We start from the raw sequence: 20,293 nt of genomic DNA on the forward strand, positions 1-20,293 counted from the left end.
GATAGTATGATCAAACTATCATGTATAAAGATAAGTATGATCAACTATCATGTATAAAAGATTAGTATGATCAACTATCATGTATAAAGATTAGTATGATCAACTATCATGTATAAAAGATTCGTATGATCAACTATCATTGTATAAAGATTAGTGTGATCAACTATCATGTATAAGATTAGTATGATCAAACTATCATTGTTAAAGATTAGTATGATCAAATATCATGTATAAATTAGTATGACTCAACTATCATGTATAAAGATTAGTAGGATCAACTATCATTGTATAAAGATTAGTATGATCAACTATCATGTATAAAGATTAGTGTGATCAACTATCATTGTATAAAGATTAGTATGATCAACTATCATTAGTATGATCAACTATCATGTATAAAGATTAGTATGATCAACTATCATGTATAAAGATTAGTATGATCAACTATCATGTATAAAGATTAGTATGATCAACTATCATGTATAAAGATTAGTATGATCAACTATCATGTATAAAGATTAGTATGATCAACTATCATGTATAAAGATTAGTATGATCAACTATCATGTATAAAGATTAGTATGATCAACTATCATAGTATAAAGATAGTATGATCAACTATCATGTATAAGATAGTATATCACTACATGTATAAATATTAGTATGATCAACTATCATGTATAAAGATTAGTATGATCAACTATCATTGTATAAAGATAAGTATGATCAACTATCATGTATAAAGATTAGTGTGATCAACTTTCATGTATAAAGATAAGTATGATCAACTATCATGTATAAAGATTAGTGTGATCAACTACCATGTATAAAAATTAGTGTCATCAACTATCATTGTATAAAGATAAGTATGATCAACTATCATGTATAAAGATTAGTGTGATCAACTTTCATGTATAAAGATAAGTATGATCAACTATCATGTATAAAGATTAGTGTGATCAACTACCATGTATAAAAATTAGTGTCATCAACTATCATGTATAAAGATTAGTATGATCAACTATCATTGTATAAAAATTAGTATGATCAACTATCATTGTATAAAGATAAGTGTGATCAACTATCATTGTATAAAGATTAGTATGATCAACTATCATGTATAAAGATTAGTGTGATCAACTATCATGTATAAAGATTTGTATGATCAACTATCATCAGTATGATCAACTATCATGTATCAAGATAAGTATGATCAACTATCATGTATAAAGATTAGTATGATCAACTATCATGTATAAAGATTAGTATGATCAACTATCATGTATAAAGATTAGTTGATCAACTATCATGTATAAAGATTAGTATGATCAACTATCATGTATAAAGATTAGTATGATCAACTATCATGTATAAAGATAAGTATGATCAACTATCATGTATAAAGATTAGTATGATCAACTATCATTGTATAAAGATTAGTGTGATCAACTATCATGTATAAAAATTAGTATGCTCAACTATCATGTATAAAGATTAGTGTGATCAACTATCATGTATAAAGATCAGTATGATCAACTATCATTGTATAAAGATTAGTATGATCAACTATCATGTATAAAGATTAGTATGATCAACTATCATGTATAAAGATTAGTATGATCAACTATCATTGTATAAAGATTAGTATGATCAACTATCATGTATAAAAGATTAGTATGCTCAACTATCATGTATAAAGATTAGTATGATCAACTATCATGTATAAAGATTAGTGTGATCAACTATCATGTATAAAGATTAGTATGATCAACTATCATGTATAAAAATTAGTATGCTCAACTATCATGTATAAAGATTAGTGTGATCAACTATCTTTGTATAAAAATTAGTATGATCAACTATCATGTATAAAGATGAGTATGATCAACTACCATGTATAAAAATTAGTGTGATCAACTATCATTGTATAAAATTAGTATGATCAACTATCATGTATAAAGATTAGTATGATCAACTATCATCAGTATGATCAACTATCATGTATAAAGATTAGTATGATCAACTATCAATGTGTAAAGATTAGTATGATCAACTATCATTGTATAAAGATTAGTATGATCAACTACCAATGTGTAAAGATTAGTGTGATCAACTACCAATGTGTAAAGATTAGTATGATCAACTACCAATGTGTAAAGATTAGTATGATCAACTATCATTGTATAAAGATTAGTATGATCAACTACCAATGTGTAAAGATTAGTGTGATCAACTACCAATGTGTAAAGATTAGTATGATCAACTACCAATGTGTAAAGATTAGTATGATCAACTATCATGCATCAAGATTAGTATGATCAACTATCATGTATAAAGATTAGTATGATCAACTATCATGTATAAAGATAAGTGTGATCAACTATCATGTATAAAGATCAGTATGATCAACTATCATGTGTAAAGATTAGTATGATCAACTATCATGTATAAAGATTAGTATGATCAGCTATCATGTATAATGATTAGTATAATCAACTATCATGTATAAAGATAAGTATGATCAACTATCATGTATAAAGATAAGTATGATCAACTATCATGTATCAAGATTAGTATGATCAACTATCATGTATAAATATTAGTATGATCAACTATCATTGTATAAAGATTTGTATGATCAACTATCATTGTATCAAGATTAGTGTGATCAACTATCATGTATTAAGATTAGTATTATCAACTATCATGTATAAAGATAAGTATGATCAACTATCATGTGTAAAGATTAGTATGACCAACTATCATGTATAAAGATTAATATGATAAACTATCATTGATAAAGATGATCATTGTATTAAGATTAGTGTGATCAACTATCATATGTAAAGATTAGTATGATCAACTATCATGTATAAAGATTAGTATGATCAACTATCATGTATAAGGATTAGTATGATCAACTATCATTGTATAAGTATTAGTATGATCAACTATCATATGTAAAGATTAGTATGATCAACTATCATGTATCAAGATTAGTATGATCAACTATCATGTACAAAGATTAGTGTGATCAACTATCATCAGTATGATCAACTATCATGTATAAAGATTAGTGTGATCAACTATCATGTATAAAGATTAGTGTGATCAACTATCATTGTATAAAGATTTGTATGATCAACTATCATTGTATAAAGATTAGTATGATCAACTATCATCAGTATGATCAACTATCATGTATAAAGATTAGTGTGATCAACTATCATGTGAAAAGATTAGTATGATCAACTATCATGTATTAAGATAAGTTTGATAAACTATCATGTATACAGATAAGTGTGATCAACTAGCATGTATAAAGATTAGTGTGATCAACTGTCATTGTATAAAGATAAGTATGATCAACTATCATGTATAAAGATTAGTATGATCAACTATCATGTATAAAGATTAGTGTGATCAACTATCATTGTATAAAGATAAGTATGATCAACTATCATGTATAAAGATCAGTATGATCAACTATCATTGTATAAAGATTTGTATGATCAACTATCATGTATAAAGATTAGTATGATCAACTATCATGTATAAAGATTAGTATGATCAACTATCATTGTATAAAGATTAGTATGATCAACTATCATGTATAAAAATTAGTATGCTCAACTATCATGTATAAAGATTAGTATGATCAACTATCATTGTATAAAGATTAGTATGATCAACTATCATGTATAAAAATAAGTATGCTCAACTATCATGTATAAAGATTAGTGTGATCAACTATCATGTATAAAGATTAGTATGATCAACTATCATGTATAAAAATTAGTATGCTCAACTATCATGTATAAAGATTAGTGTGATCAACTATCATTGTATAAAAATTAGTATGATCAACTATCATGTATAAAGATGAGTATGATCAACTACCATGTATAAAAATTAGTGTGATCAACTATCATGTATAAAATTAGTATGATCAACTATCATGTATAAAGATTAGTATGATCAACTATCATCAGTATGATCAACTATCATGTATAAAGATTAGTATGATCAACTATCAATGTGTAAAGATTAGTATGATCAACTATCATTGTATAAAGATTAGTATGATCAACTACCAATGTGTAAAGATTAGTGTGATCAACTACCAATGTGTAAAGATTAGTATGATCAACTATCAATGTGTAAAGATTAGTATGATCAACTATCATTGTATAAAGATTAGTATGATCAACTACCAATGTGTAAAGATTAGTGTGATCAACTACCAATGTGTAAAGATTAGTATGATCAACTACCAATGTGTAAAGATTAGTATGATCAACTATCATGAATAAAGATTAGTATGATCAACTATCATGTATAAAGATTAGTATGATCAACTATCATGTATAAAGATAAGTGTGATCAACTATCATGTATAAAGATCAGTATGATCAACTATCATGTGTAAAGATTAGTATGATCAACTATCATGTATAAAGATTAGTATGATCAACTATCATGTATAATGATTAGTATAATCAACTATCATGTATAAAGATAAGTATGATCAACTATCATGTATAAAGATTAGTATGATCAACTATCATGTATAAAGATTAGTATGATCAACTATCATGTATAAATATTAGTATGATCAACTATCATGTATAAAGATTAGTATGATCAACTATCATTGTATAAAGATAAGTATGATCAACTATCATGTATAAAGATTAGTATGATCAACTATCATGTATAAATATTAGTATGATCAACTATCATTGTATAAAGATTTGTATGATCAACTATCATTGTATAAAGATTAGTGTGATCAACTATCATGTATTAAGATTAGTATTATCAACTATCATGTATAAAGATAAGTATGATCAACTATCATGTATAAAGATTAGTATGATCAACTATCATGTATAAATATTAGTATGATCAACTATCATTGTATAAAGATTTGTATGATCAACTATCATTGTATAAAGATTAGTGTGATCAACTATCATGTATTAAGATTAGTATTATCAACTATCATGTATAAAGATAAGTATGATCAACTATCATGTGTAAAGATTAGTATGACCAACTATCATGTATAAAGATTAATATGATCAACTATCATGTATAAAGATTAGTATGATCAACTATCATTGTATAAAGATTAGTGTGATCAAATATCATGTATAAAGATTAGTATGATCAACTATCATGTATAAAGATAAATATGATCAACTATCATGTCTAAAGATCAGTATGATCAACTTTCATGTATAAAGATTAGTATGATCAACTATCATTGTTTAAAGATGAGTGTGATCAACTATCATGTATAAAGATTAGTATGATCAACTATCATTGTTTAAAGATGAGTGTGATCAACTATCATGTATAAAGATTAGTATGATCAACTATCATGTATAAAGATTAGTATGATCAACTATCATGTATAAAGATTAGTATGATCAACTATCATGTATAAAGATTAGTATGATCAACTATCATCAGTATGATCAACTATCATGTATAAAGATTAGTATGATCAACTATCATGTATAAAGATTAGTATGATCAACTATCATGTATAAAGATTAGTATGATCAACTATCATTGTATAAAGATTAGTATGATCAACTATCATGTATAAGATTAGTATGATCAACTATCATGTATAAAGATTAGTGTGATCAACTATCATGTATAAAGATTAGTATGATCAACTATCATGTATAAAGATTAGTGTGATCAACTATCATGTATAAAGATTTGTATGATCAACTATCATCAGTATGATCAACTATCATGTATCAAGATAAGTATGATCAACTATCATGTATAAATATTAGTATGATCAACTATCATGTATAAAGATTAGTATGATCAACTATCATGTATAAAGATTAGTTAAATCAACTATCATGTATAAAGATTAGTATGATCAACTATCATGTATAAAGATTAGTATGTTCAACTATCATGTATAAAGATTAGTGTGATCAACTATCATAGTATAAAGATAAGTATGATCAACTATCATTGTATAACAATTAGTATGATCAACTATCATTATATAAAGATAAGTATGATCAACTATCATGTATAAAGATTAGTGTGATCAACTATCATTGTATAAAGATAAGTATGATCAACTATCATGTATAAAGATTAGTGTGATCAACTTTCATGTATAAAGATAAGTATGATCAACTATCATGTATAAAGATTAGTGTGATCAACTACCATGTATAAAAATTAGTGTCATCAACTATCATGTATAAAGATTAGTATGATCAACTATCATTGTATAAAATTAGTATGATCAACTATCATTGTATAAAGATAAGTGTGATCAACTATCATTGTATGAAGATTAGTATGATCAACTATCATGTATAAAGATTAGTGTGATCAACTATCATGTATAAAGATTTGTATGATCAACTATCATCAGTATGATCAACTATCATGTATCAAGATAAGTATGATCAACTATCATGTATAAATATTAGTATGATCAACTATCATGTATAAAGATTAGTATGATCAACTATCATGTATAAAGATTAGTTTAATCAACTATCATGTATAAAGATTAGTATGATCAACTATCATGTATAAAGATTAGTATGATCAACTATCATGTATAAAGATAAGTATGATCAACTATCATGTATAAAGATTAGTATGATTAACTATCATGTATAAAAATAAGTGTGATCAACTATCATGTATAAAGATCAGTATGATCAACTATCATTGTATAAAGATTTGTATGATCAACTATCATGTATAAAGATTAGTATGATCAACTATCATGTATAAAGATTAGTATGATCAACTATCATTGTATAAAGATTAGTATGATCAACTATCATGTATAAAGATTAGTATGCTCAACTATCATGTATAAAGATTAGTATGATCAACTATCATTGTATAAAGATTAGTATGATCAAATATCATGTATAAAAATTAGTATGCTCAACTATCATGTATAAAGATTAGTGTGATCAACTATCATGTATAAAGATTAGTATGATCAACTATCATGTATAAAAATTAGTATGCTCAACTACCATGTATAAAAATTAGTGTGATCAACTATCATTGTATAAAATTAGTATGATCAACTATCATGTATAAAGATTAGTGTGATCAACTTTCATGTATAAAGATAAGTATGATCAACTATCATGTATAAAGATTAGTGTGATCAACTACCATGTATCAAAATTAGTGTCATCAACTATCATGTATAAAGATAAGTGTGATCAACTATCATTGTATAAAGATTAGTATGATCAACTATCATGTATAAAGATTATTGTGATCAACTCTCATGTATAAAGATTTGTATGATCAACTATCATCAGTATGATCAACTATCATGTATCAAGATAAGTATGATCAACTATCATGTATAAATATTAGTATGATCAACTATCATGTATAAAGATTAGTATGATCAACTATCATGTATCAAGATGAGTTTGATCAACTATCATGTATAAAGATTAGTATGATCAACTATCATGTATACAGATAAGTATGATCAACTATCATGTATAAAGATTAGTATGATCAACTATCATGTATAAAGATAAGTGTGATCAACTATCATGTATAAAGATTAGTATGATCAACTATCATTGTATAAAGATTTGTATGATCAACTATCATGTATAAAGATTAGTATGATCAACTATCATGTGTAAAGATTAGTATGATCAACTATCATGTATAAAGATTAGTATGATCAACTATCATGTATAATGATTAGTATGATCAACTATCATGTATAAAGATTAGTATGATCAACTATCATGTATAAAGATTAGTATGATCAACTATCATGTATAAAGATTGTATGATCAACTATCATGTGTAAAGATTAGTATGATCAACTATCAATGTGTAAAGATTAGTGTGATCAACTATCATTGTATAAAGATTAGTATGATCAACTACCAATGTATAAAGATTAGTGTGATCAACTACCAATGTGTAAAGATTAGTATGATCAACTACCAATGTGTAAAGATTAGTATGATCAACTATCATGTATAAAGATTAGTATGATCAACTATCATGTATAAAGATTAGTATGATCAACTATCATGTATAAAGATAAGTGTGATCAACTATCATGTATAAAGATTAGTATGATCAACTATCATGTGTAAAGATTAGTATGATCAACTATCATGTATAAAGATTAGTATGATCAACTATCATGTATAATGATTAGTATGATCAACTATCATGTATAAAGATAAGTATGATCAACTATCATTGTATAAAGATTTGTATGATCAACTATCATTGTATAAAGATTAGTATGATCAACTATCATGTATTAAGATTAGTATGATCAACTATCATGTATAAAGATTAGTGTGATCAACTATCATGTGTAAAGATTAGTATGATCAACTATCATGTATAAAGATTAGTGTGATCAACTATCATCAGTATGATCAACTATCATGTATAAAGATAAGTGTGATCAACTATCATGTATAAAGATTAGTATGATCAACTATCATGTATAAAGATTAGTGTGATCAACTATCATCAGTATGATCAACTATCATGTATAAAGATTAGTGTGATCAACTACCATTGTATAAAGATTTGTATGATCAACTATCATTGTATAAAGATTAGTATGATCAACTATCATCAGTATGATCAACTATCATGTATAAAGATTAGTGTGATCAACTATCATGTGAAAAGATTAGTATGATCAACTATCATGTATAAAGATAAGTGTGATAAACTATCATGTATAAAGATTAGTATGATCAACTATCATGTATAAAGATTAGTATGATCAACTATCATGTATAAAGATTAGTGTGATCAACTATCATTGTAAAAAGATAAGTATGATCAACTATCATGTATAAAGATTAGTGTGATCAACTTTCATGTATAAAGATAAGTATGATCAACTATCATGTATAAAGATTAGTGTGATCAACTACCATGTATCAAAATTAGTGTCATCAACTATCATGTATAAAGATAAGTGTGATCAACTACCAATGTATAAAGATTAGTATGATCAACTATCATGGATAAAGATTATTGTGATCAACTCTCATGTATAAAGATTTGTATGATCAACTATCATCAGTATGATCAACTATCATGTATCAAGATAAGTATGATCAACTATCATGTATAAATATTAGTATGATCAACTATCATGTATAAATATTAGTATGATCAACTATCATGTATAAAGATTAGTATGATCAACTATCATGTATAAAGATGAGTTTGATCAACTATCATGTATAAAGATTAGTATGATCAACTATCATGTATACAGATAAGTATGATCAACTATCATGTATAAAGATTAGTATGATCAACTATCATGTATAAAGATAAGTGTGATCAACTATCATGTATAAAGATCAGTATGATCAACTATCATTGTATAAAGATTTGTATGATCAACTATCATGTATAAAGATTAGTATGATCAACTATCATGTGTAAAGATTAGTATGATCAACTATCATGTATAAAGATTAGTATGATCAACTATCATGTATAATGATTAGTATGATCAACTATCATGTATAAAGATTAGTATGATCAACTATCCTGTATAAAGATTAGTATGATCAACTATCATGTATAAAGATTTGTATGATCAACTATCATGTGTAAAGATTAGTATGATCAACTATCAATGTGTAAAGATTAGTATGATCAACTATCATTGTATAAAGATTAGTATGATCAACTACCAATGTATAAAGATTAGTGTGATCAACTACCAATGTGTAAAGATTAGTATGATCAACTACCAATGTGTAAAGATTAGTATGATCAACTATCATGTATAAAGATCAGTGTGATCAACTATCATGTATAAAGATTAGTGTGATCAAATATCATCAGTATGATCAACTATCATGTATAAAGATTAGTGTGATCAACTATCATTGTAAAAAGATTAGTATGACCAACTAACATGTATAAAGATTAGTGTGATCAACTATCATTGTAAAAAGATTTGTATGATCAACTATCATTGTATAAAGATTAGTATGATCAACTATCATCAGTATGATCAACTATCATGTATAAAGATTAGTGTGATCAACTATCATGTGAAAAGATTAGTATGATCAACTATCATGTATAAAGATAAGTGTGATTAACTATCATGTATAAAGATAAGTGTGATCAACTATCATGTATAAAGATTAGTATGATCAACTATCATTGTTTAAAGATTAGTGTGATCAACTATCACGTATAAAGATTAGTATGATCAACTATCATTGTATAAATAATAGTATGATCAACTACCATGTATAAAGATTAGTATGATCAACTATCATGTATAAAGATTAGTATGATCAACTATCATTTTATAAGTATTAGTATGATCAACTATCATGTATAAAGATTAGTATGATCAACTATCATGTATAAAGATTAGTATGATCAACTATCATTTTATAAGTATTAGTATGATCAACTATCATGTGTACAGATTAGTGTGATCAACTATCATGTGAAAAGATTAGTATGATCAACTATCATGTATAAAGATAAGTGTGATTAACTATCATGTATAAAGATAAGTGTGATCAACTATCATGTATAAAGATAAGTATGATCAACTATCATCAGTATGATCAACTATCATTGTATAAAGATTAGTGTGATCAACTATCATGTATAAAGATTAGTATGATCAACTATCATGTATAAAGATGAGTATGATCAACTATCATGTATAAAGATTAGTATGATCAACTATCATGTATAAAGATAAGTGTTATCAACTATCATGTATAAAGATAAGTATGATCAACTATCATGTATAAAGATTTGTATGATCAACTATCATGTATAAAGATTAGTATGATCAGCTATCATCAGTATGATCAACTATCATGTATAAAGATCAGTGTGATCAACTAACATGTATAAAGATTAGTATGATCAACTATCATGTATAAAGATTAGTATGATCAACTATCATGTATAAAGATTTGTATGATCAACTATCATGTATAAAGATAAGTCTGATAAACTATCATGTATAAAGATAAGTGTGATCAACTATCATGTATAAAGATTAGTATGATCAGCTATCATCAGTATGATCAACTATCATTGTATAAAGATTAGTGTGATCAACTATCATGTATAAAGATTAGTATGATCAACTATCATTGTATAAAGATTAGTATGATCAACTATCATTGTATAAAAATAAGTGTGATCAACTATCATGTATAAAGATTAGTATGATCAACTATCATGTATAAAGATAAATATGATCAACTATCATGTCTAAAGATCAGTATGATCAACTATCATTGTATAAAAATAAGTGTTATCAACTATCATCAGTACATAACTATCATGTATAAAGATTAGTGTGATCAACTATCATGTATAAAGATTAGTATGATCAACTATCATCTGTATGATCAACTATCATGTGCAAGTCTTAATGGATCGGTAGGAGTCTGTTGACATGCTATCAGGAAACGGATTCAAATCTTGTCAATTTACAGAATTTCTAGAAAAGGACTGCTGAAAATACCTTGAAATATTTATTGAAAGGTTTCTTCTTTTGCGAGGTTCATGGTTGATATTTCTGCCATCAAACATTATCTTCACCACTGATGCACCAGCATCCTCGGCATTTTGTATCAACTCCTAAATACCAAATTAAAGACAAACATAATTCATTAACGGTTTGATTATGTTTGGAAGAACTTTGCATACAAAACAGGCATCACATGAAACACAAACTATAAACACAAAACACACATTCATCAGCCAAAACACATACTACTCAACCAAAACACACACTACAAACACACATTCATCAACCAAAACACACACTACAAACACACATTCATCAACCAAAACACACACTACAAACACACATTCATCAACCAAAACACACACTACAAACACACATTCATCAACCAAAACACACACTACAAACACACATTCGTCAACCAAAACACACACTACAAACACACATTCCTTAACCAAAACAAAAACTACAAACACACATTCATCAACCAAAACACACACTACAAACACACATTCCTCAACCAAATCACACACTACAAACACACATTCATCAACCAAATCACACACTACAAACACACATTCATCAACCAAAACACACACTACAAACACACATTCATCAACCAAAACACACACTACAAACACACATTCCTCAACCAAAACAAAAACTACAAACACACATTCATCAACCAAAACACACACTACAAACACACATTCATCAACCAAATCACACACTACAAACACACATTCATCAACTCAAACACACACTACTAACACACATTCATCAACCCAAACACACACTACAAACACACATTCATCAACCAAAACACACACTACAAACACACATTCATCAACCAAAACACACACTACAAACACACATTCATCAACCAAAACACACACTACAAACACACATTCATCAACCAAAACACACACTACAAACACACATTCATCAACCAAAACACACACTACAAACACACATTCATCAACCAAAACACACACTACAAACACACATTCATCAACCAAAACACACACTACAAACACACATTCATCAACCAAAACACACACTACAAACACACATTCATCAACCAAACACACACTACAAACACACATTCATCAACCAAAAACACACACTACAAACACACATTCATCAACCAAAACACACACTACAACACACATTCATCAACCAAACACACACTACAAACACACATTCATCAACCAAAACACACACTACAAACACACATTCATCAACCAAAACAAAACTACAAACACACATTCATCAACCAAAACACACACTACAAAACACATTCAATCAACCAAAACACCACTCTACAACACACATTCATCACCCAAACACACACTAACAAACACACATTCATCAACCAAAACAAAAAACTACAACACACACCATTCAGCAACCAAATCACACACTACAAACACACATTCATCAACCAAAACACACACTACAAAAATACACATCATCGAAGAGACGCCAAAACAGCACACTGACGAACACTACAACACCATTCATCAACCAAAACACACACTACAAACACACATTCATCAACCCAAACACACACTACAAACACACATTCATCAACCAAAACAAAAACTACAAACACACATTCATCAACCAAAACACACACTACAAACACACATTCATCAACCAAAACACACACTACAAAACACACATTCATCAACCAAAACACACACTACAAACACACATTCATCAACCAAAACACACACTACAAACACACATTCATCAACCAAAACACACACTACAAACACACATTCATCAACCAAAACACACACTACAAACACACATTCCTCAACCAAAACAAAAACTACAAACACACATTCATCAACCAAAACACACACTACAAACACACATTCCTCAACCAAATCACACACTACAAACACACATTCATCAACCAAATCACACACTACAAACACACATTCATCAACCAAAACACACACTACAAACACACATTCATCAACCAAAACACACACTACAAACACACATTCATCAACCAAAACACAAACTACAAACACACATTTATCAACCAAAACACACACTACAAACACACATTCATCAACCAAAACACACACTACAAACACACATTCATCAACCAAAACACACACTACAAAATACACATTCATCAACCAAAACACACACTACAAACACACATTCATCAACCAAAACACACACTACAAACACACATTCATCAACCAAAACACACACTACAAACACACATTCATCAACCAAAACAAAAACTACAAACACACATTCATCAACCAAAACACACACTACAAACACACATTCATCAATCAAAACACACACTACAAACACACATTCATCAACCAAATCACACACTACAAACACACATTCATCAACCAAAACACACACTACAAACACACATTCATCAACCAAACACACACTACAAACACACATTCCTCAACCAAAACACACACTACAAACACACATTCATCAACCAAATCACACACTACAAACACACATTCATCAACCAAAACACAATTTAGATTATTAAATGCACATTCATCAATGAAAACACAAACTATAAAGAAAACCAAAGGCAATGAAATATAATATGTCTAAAACAAACAAGGGATCTCATAGGGATCTTGGTGCCAAAATTTTTATTATTTTTACTAGTGCTAACTTCAAACTGATCTTTTCTCAATTTTTTCTTTCTTTTTTCTTTTCCTCCAAATGATCTGATATCTGATATCCTTCCAGTACTTTTCAAGAAAAAACATCAATTATAACAAGAGATTCCAGAGGGATCTTGGCGCCCACCATTGAACGATCTTCATAGGTTCCATGTCAGATTGATCTTTTCTCTTTTTTCCCTTCCTCTTGCTAATTTGTATCAATTGAGAAACATCCCTCCAGTGCTTTTTAAACAAGGGAAACTTATATATGAAATTTGAGATTTAGCGATAATGGTTGTCTGTCGAAAATGTTTTCAGATAGGTCCAAAAATGCAATACGACGGACCAAGGGGAATCTACATATGAAATTTGAGAAGGATCCCTTCAGTACTTTCTCAGAAAACGATAACAAACGTCAATTGTCAAAACCCAAGATGGCTGGCTGTCGGCCATGTTGTTTTCCGATCCGTCCCAAAATGCAATATGCATAACTAAGCACCAAGGGCAAAGGACATATGAAATTTGAGAAAGATTCCTTTATTACTTTCTCAGAAATAGCGATAAAAAACTTCAATGGTCAAAATCCAAGATGGCTGCTTGTCGGCCATGTTGTTATCCGATTGGTCTCAAAACGCAATATGCATAACTAGTCACCAAGGGGAACCTACATATGAAATTTCAGAAAGATCCCTTCAGTGCTTTCTCAGAAATAGCGATAACAAATTTCAATGGTCAAAATCCAAGATGGCTGCCTGTCGACCATGTTGTTATCCGATTGGTCTCAAAACGAAATATGCATAACTAGGCACCAAGGGGAACATACATATGAAATTTGAGAAAGATCCCTTCCGTATTTTCTGAGAAATAACGATAACAAGAATTGTTTACTGACGGAGGGACGGAGGGACGGATGGACGGATGGACCACGGACGCAGGGCGATTTGAATAGCCCACCCTCTGATGATGGTGGGCTAAAAATTTGAGAAAGATCTCTTCCTTACTTTCTCAGAAATAGCGATAACAAACTCCAACTGTCAATTTCCAAGATGGCTGCCTGTCAGCCATGTTGTTATCCCATTGGTCCCAAAATGCAATATGCATAACTAGGGACCAAGGGCAACCTTTGCATATGAAATTTGAGAAGGATCCCTTCAGTACTTTCTTAAAAATAGCGAAAACAAACTGCAATTGTCAAAATCCAAGATGGCTGCATGTCGGCCATGTTGTTTTCCGATCGGTCCCAAAATGCAATATGCATAACTTAAGGCACCAAGGGAAACCTACGGATGAAATTTGAGAAAGATCCCTTCAGTACTTTCTCAGAAATAACGATAACAATCTTCAATTGTCAAATTCCAAGATGGCTGCCTGTCGTCCATGTTGTTTTCCTATCTGTCCCAAAATGAAATATGCATAACAAGGCACCAAGGGAAACCTACATATGAAATTTGAGAAAGATCCCTTCAGTACTTTCTCAGAAATAGCGATAACAAACTTCAATGGTCAAAATCCAAGATGGCTGCCTGTCAGCCATGTTGTTTTCCGATCAGTCCCAAAATGCAACATGCATAACTAGGCACCAAGGGGAACCTACATATGAAATTTGAATAAGATCCCTTCAGTACTTTCTCAGAAATAGCGATAACAAACTTCAATGGTCAAAATCCAAGATGGCTGCCTGTCGGCCATGTTGTTTTCCGATCGGTCCCAAAATACAAAATGCATAACTAAGAAACAAGGGAAAACTACATATGAAATTTAAGAAAGATCCCTTCAGTGCTTTCACAGAAATAGCGATAAGAAACTTCAATTGTCAAAATCCAAGATGGCTGCCTGTCGGCCATGTTGTTTTTAGATCAGTCCCAAAATGCAATATGCATAACTAGGGATCAAGGGAAACCTACAGATGAAATTTGAGAAAGATCTCTTCCGTGCTTCCTCAGAAATAACGATAACAAACTTCAATGGTCAAAATACAAGATGGCTGCCTGTCGGCCATGTTGTTTTCCGATCGGTCCCAAAATGAAATATGCATAACAAGGCACCAAGGGAAACCTACATATGAAATTTGAGAAAGATCCCTTCAGTACTTTCTCAGAAATAGCGATAACAAACTTCAATGGTCAAAATCCAAGATGGCTGCCTGTCAGCCATGTTGTTTTCCGATCGGTCCCAAAATGCAACATGCATAACTAGGCACCAAGGGGAACCTACATATGAAATTTGAATAAGATCCCTTCAGTACTTTCTCAGAAATAGCGATAACAAACTTCAATGGTCAAAATCCAAGATGGCTGCCTGTCGGCCATGTTGTTTTCCGATCGGTCCCAAAATACAAAATGCATAACTAAGAAACAAGGGAAAACTACATATGAAATTTAAGAAAGATCCCTTCAGTGCTTTCACAGAAATAGCGATAAGAAACTTCAATTGTCAAAATCCAAGATGGCTGCCTGTCGGCCATGTTGTTTTTAGATCAGTCCCAAAATGCAATATGCATAACTAGGGATCAAGGGAAACCTACAGATGAAATTTGAGAAAGATCTCTTCTGTGCTTCTCAGAAATAGCGATAACAAACTTCAATGGTCAAAATACAAGATGGCTGCCTGTCGGCCATGTTGTTTTCCGATCGGTCCCAAAATGAAATATGCATAACAAGGCACCAAGGGAAACCTACATATGAAATTTGAGAAAGATCCCTTCAGTACTTTCTCAGAAATAGCGATAACAAACTTCAATGGTCAAAATCCAAGATGGCTGCCTGTCAGTCCATGTTGTTTTCCGATCAGGTCCCAAAATGCAACTATGCATAACTAAGGCACCAAGGGAACCTACATATGAAATTTGAGAAAGATCCCTTCAGTACTTTCTCAGAAATAGCGATAACAAACTTCAATGGTCAAAATCCAAGATGGCTGCCTGTCGGCCATGTTGTTTTCCGATCGGTCCCAAAATACAAAATGCATAACTAAGAAACAAGGGAAAACTACATATGAAATTTAAGAAAGATCCCTTCAGTGCTTTCACAGAAATAGCGATAAGAAACTTCAATTGTCAAAATCCAAGATGGCTGCCTGTCGGCCATGTTGTTTTTAGATCAGTCCCAAAATGCAATATGCATAACTAGGGATCAAGGAAAACCTACAGATGAAATTTGAGAAAGATCTCTTCCGTGCTTTCTCAGAAATAGCGATATCAAACTTCAATGGTCAAAATCCAAGATGGCTGCTTGTCGGCCATGTTGTTTTCCGATCGGTCCCAAAATGCAATATGCATAACAAGGCACCAAGAGAAACCTACATACGAAATTTGAGAAAGATCCCTTCAGTACTTTCTCAGAAATAACGATAACAATCTTCAATTGTCAAATTCCAAGATGGCTGCCTGTCGTCCATGTTGTTTTCCGATCGGTCCCAAAATGAAATATGCATAACAAGGCACCAAGGGAAACCTACATATGAAATTTGAGAAAGATCCCTTCAGTACTTTCTCAGAAATAGCGATAACAAACTTCAATGGTCAAAATCCAAGATGGCTGCCTGTCGGCCATGTTGTTTTCCGATCGGTCCCAAAATACAATATGCATAACTAAGAAACAAGGGAAAACGACATATGAAATTTGAGAAAGATCTCCTCAGTACTTTCTCAGAAATAGCGATAAAAATCTTCAATGGTCAAAATCCAAGATGGCTGCCTGTCGGCCATGTTGTTTTCCGATCGGTCCCAAAATACAATATGCATAACTTAGAAACAAGGGAAAACTACATATGAAATTTGAGAAAGATCTCTTCAGTACTTTCTCAGAAATAGCGATAACAAACTTCAATGGTCAAAATACAAGATGGCTGCCTGTCGGCCATGTTGTTTTCCGATCGGTCCCAAAATACAATATGCATAACTAAGAAACAAGGGAAAACTACACATGAAATTTGAGAAAGATGTCTTCAGTGCTTTCTCAGAAATAGCTATAACAAACTTCAAAGGTCAAAATCCAAGATGGCTGCCTGTCAGCCATGTTGTATCCGATCGGTCCCAAAATGCAGTATGCATAACTAGGAAACCAAGGGGAACATACAAATGAAATTTGATAAAGATCTCTTGAGTGCTTTCTCAGAAATAGCGATATCAAACTTCAATGGTCAAAATCCAAGTTGGCAGCTTGTCGGCCATGTTGTTTCCCGATCGGTCCCAAAATGCAATATGCATAACTAGGGACCAAGGGAAAACTACATATGAAATTTGAGAAAGATCCCTTCAGTACTTTCTCAGAAATAGCGATAAAAAGAATTGTTTACGGACGGACGGAGGGACGGAGGGATGGACGACGGACCATGGACGCAGGGCGATTTGAATAGCCAACCATCTGATGATGGTGGGCTAAAAATCCAAGATGGCTGCCTGAAGGCAATTTTGTTTTCCTGATCGAAAAACCTAAATTAAAATGGCACTACAAGAGACAATGGGAACCTACTGAACACATTTGTGAATCTTTCACGAAATAGTGATAGCATACTTAAATTCTCAAAATCCAAGAGGGCCACTTTATTTCTCTGAACAAGAATATAAATTAAAATGGGACATTTAAGGACCAAGGAGAACCTATACATGAAGTTTAAGGAATATCCCTCCAGTACTTTTCAAGAAATACTGATAACAGCTTCAATTCTAAAAATCCAAGATGACTGCCAGTCGGCTATTTTGTTTTTCTGACCAAAATCTTAATTGAAATTACACAGCTAAGGACCAAGGGGAACCTACTCATCGCGTTTGTTAAATATCCCTCCGGTTCCTTTCAAGAAATAACAATAACAAACTTCAATTGTCGAAATCCAAGATGGTCACCTGTCGTCCACTTTGTTTTTTTGAACAAAATTCTAAAGAAATTGGAATGACACAACTAGGGACCACGGGGGACCTACACATAAAGTTTTAGAAAAATCCACCATCTATCAGTCGTCCGTCTGCTGTCTGTTAATACATCATCCTTGTTGTCGCTATTTCTAGATGACAGATGGACAATGGACGACGGGTCACAAATGCAGGGTAATAGCCCACCATCTGATGATATCATCACTGGTAATACCATATAGCGAAATAATTAGTTGTGTGAGACCTTCTAATAAGAGCGCTCTTTTGAGAGTTATGTCCCTTTACATACAACATGTACATGTATCTTTATGACTTCTCATTATTATTTATTATTACCTTAAGTATCTGACCATCATCAGGATACTCAGACAGGATGTTCTTTAACATGCGTGTGAGAGGAGGCTGCTCCAAACCAGAATACTCCGGTTCCATCTCCCCATCTGAGCTCTCTTCCTCGTCCCCATCCATCTCCAAATGTCAGGGATGATCAACTTATCATAATCATCAACTCCAGATGTCGATCTTACAAAATAGAAAACACTTTAACAAATGGCTGAAAACACATAGGTAGAAAAAAAAGACTTCGAGAAGTCGAGCTGCACAGACATTAAGCAATGTAGTGATGGTGCGACCTGCTAAGCAAGACATTACATTTACATGTGTGTCATTGGTGATATTATATTTCCATGTTAGGAACTGCTCATTTAACATTCAACTCTGTGGGAACAGGTTGCACAACGTATCGTAGATACAACAGGCTTCATTCTATGCATCCCCTAATCGATATCACAAAGCAGAAGCCATTGGCCTAAAGCACCAACCATTTAACTTTAGGGGGGGGGGGGGGGGGGGGGGGGGGCCTGGCTGTTTTGACGGTGAAAAAAGTTTGTTTGTAAATTGGAGCTGAAAAAAAGGTTTGCTCCTTTAAGATTACAAATAAAAAAGTTTGATTTGATACATCAAAAAGATTAAAAGAATCCAAAACTCAAAAAAAATTCCTATTCATGTGTACATTGTAATGTGTGAATTTCTTCATAATTATATATTCAAAATTATTGTGTGAAATCAATTCTTACAATAGCATTATAAAAGTGATTGTGGTGTATTAAATTGTTGTTTTGTTTCAATTTGCATATATATAACAGCTAGTATTGCTTTATTTTATCAAACTCATTGATCACACCAAACTACTTATAC

The 20,293-nt window shown here is 30.9% G+C and overlaps 1 protein-coding gene across 1 annotated transcript in view; it reads right to left on the minus strand.

Moving 5' to 3' along the window:
* The window catches only part of LOC117318852 (sacsin-like), a 32,308-nt gene extending 12,744 nt beyond the window's left edge, over positions 1-19,564 (minus strand). The window contains exon 1 of the mRNA XM_033873781.1: positions 19,433-19,564. Coding sequence (XP_033729672.1) covers positions 19,433-19,564 — 132 coding nt within the window. The remainder of the gene's footprint in view (positions 1-19,432) is intronic.
* Between the last annotated feature and the right edge of the window lie 729 nt (positions 19,565-20,293).

Source organism: Pecten maximus, unplaced genomic scaffold (genome assembly GCF_902652985.1).
Source record: "Pecten maximus unplaced genomic scaffold, xPecMax1.1, whole genome shotgun sequence".
Classification (NCBI taxonomy): domain Eukaryota; kingdom Metazoa; phylum Mollusca; class Bivalvia; order Pectinida; family Pectinidae; genus Pecten; species Pecten maximus.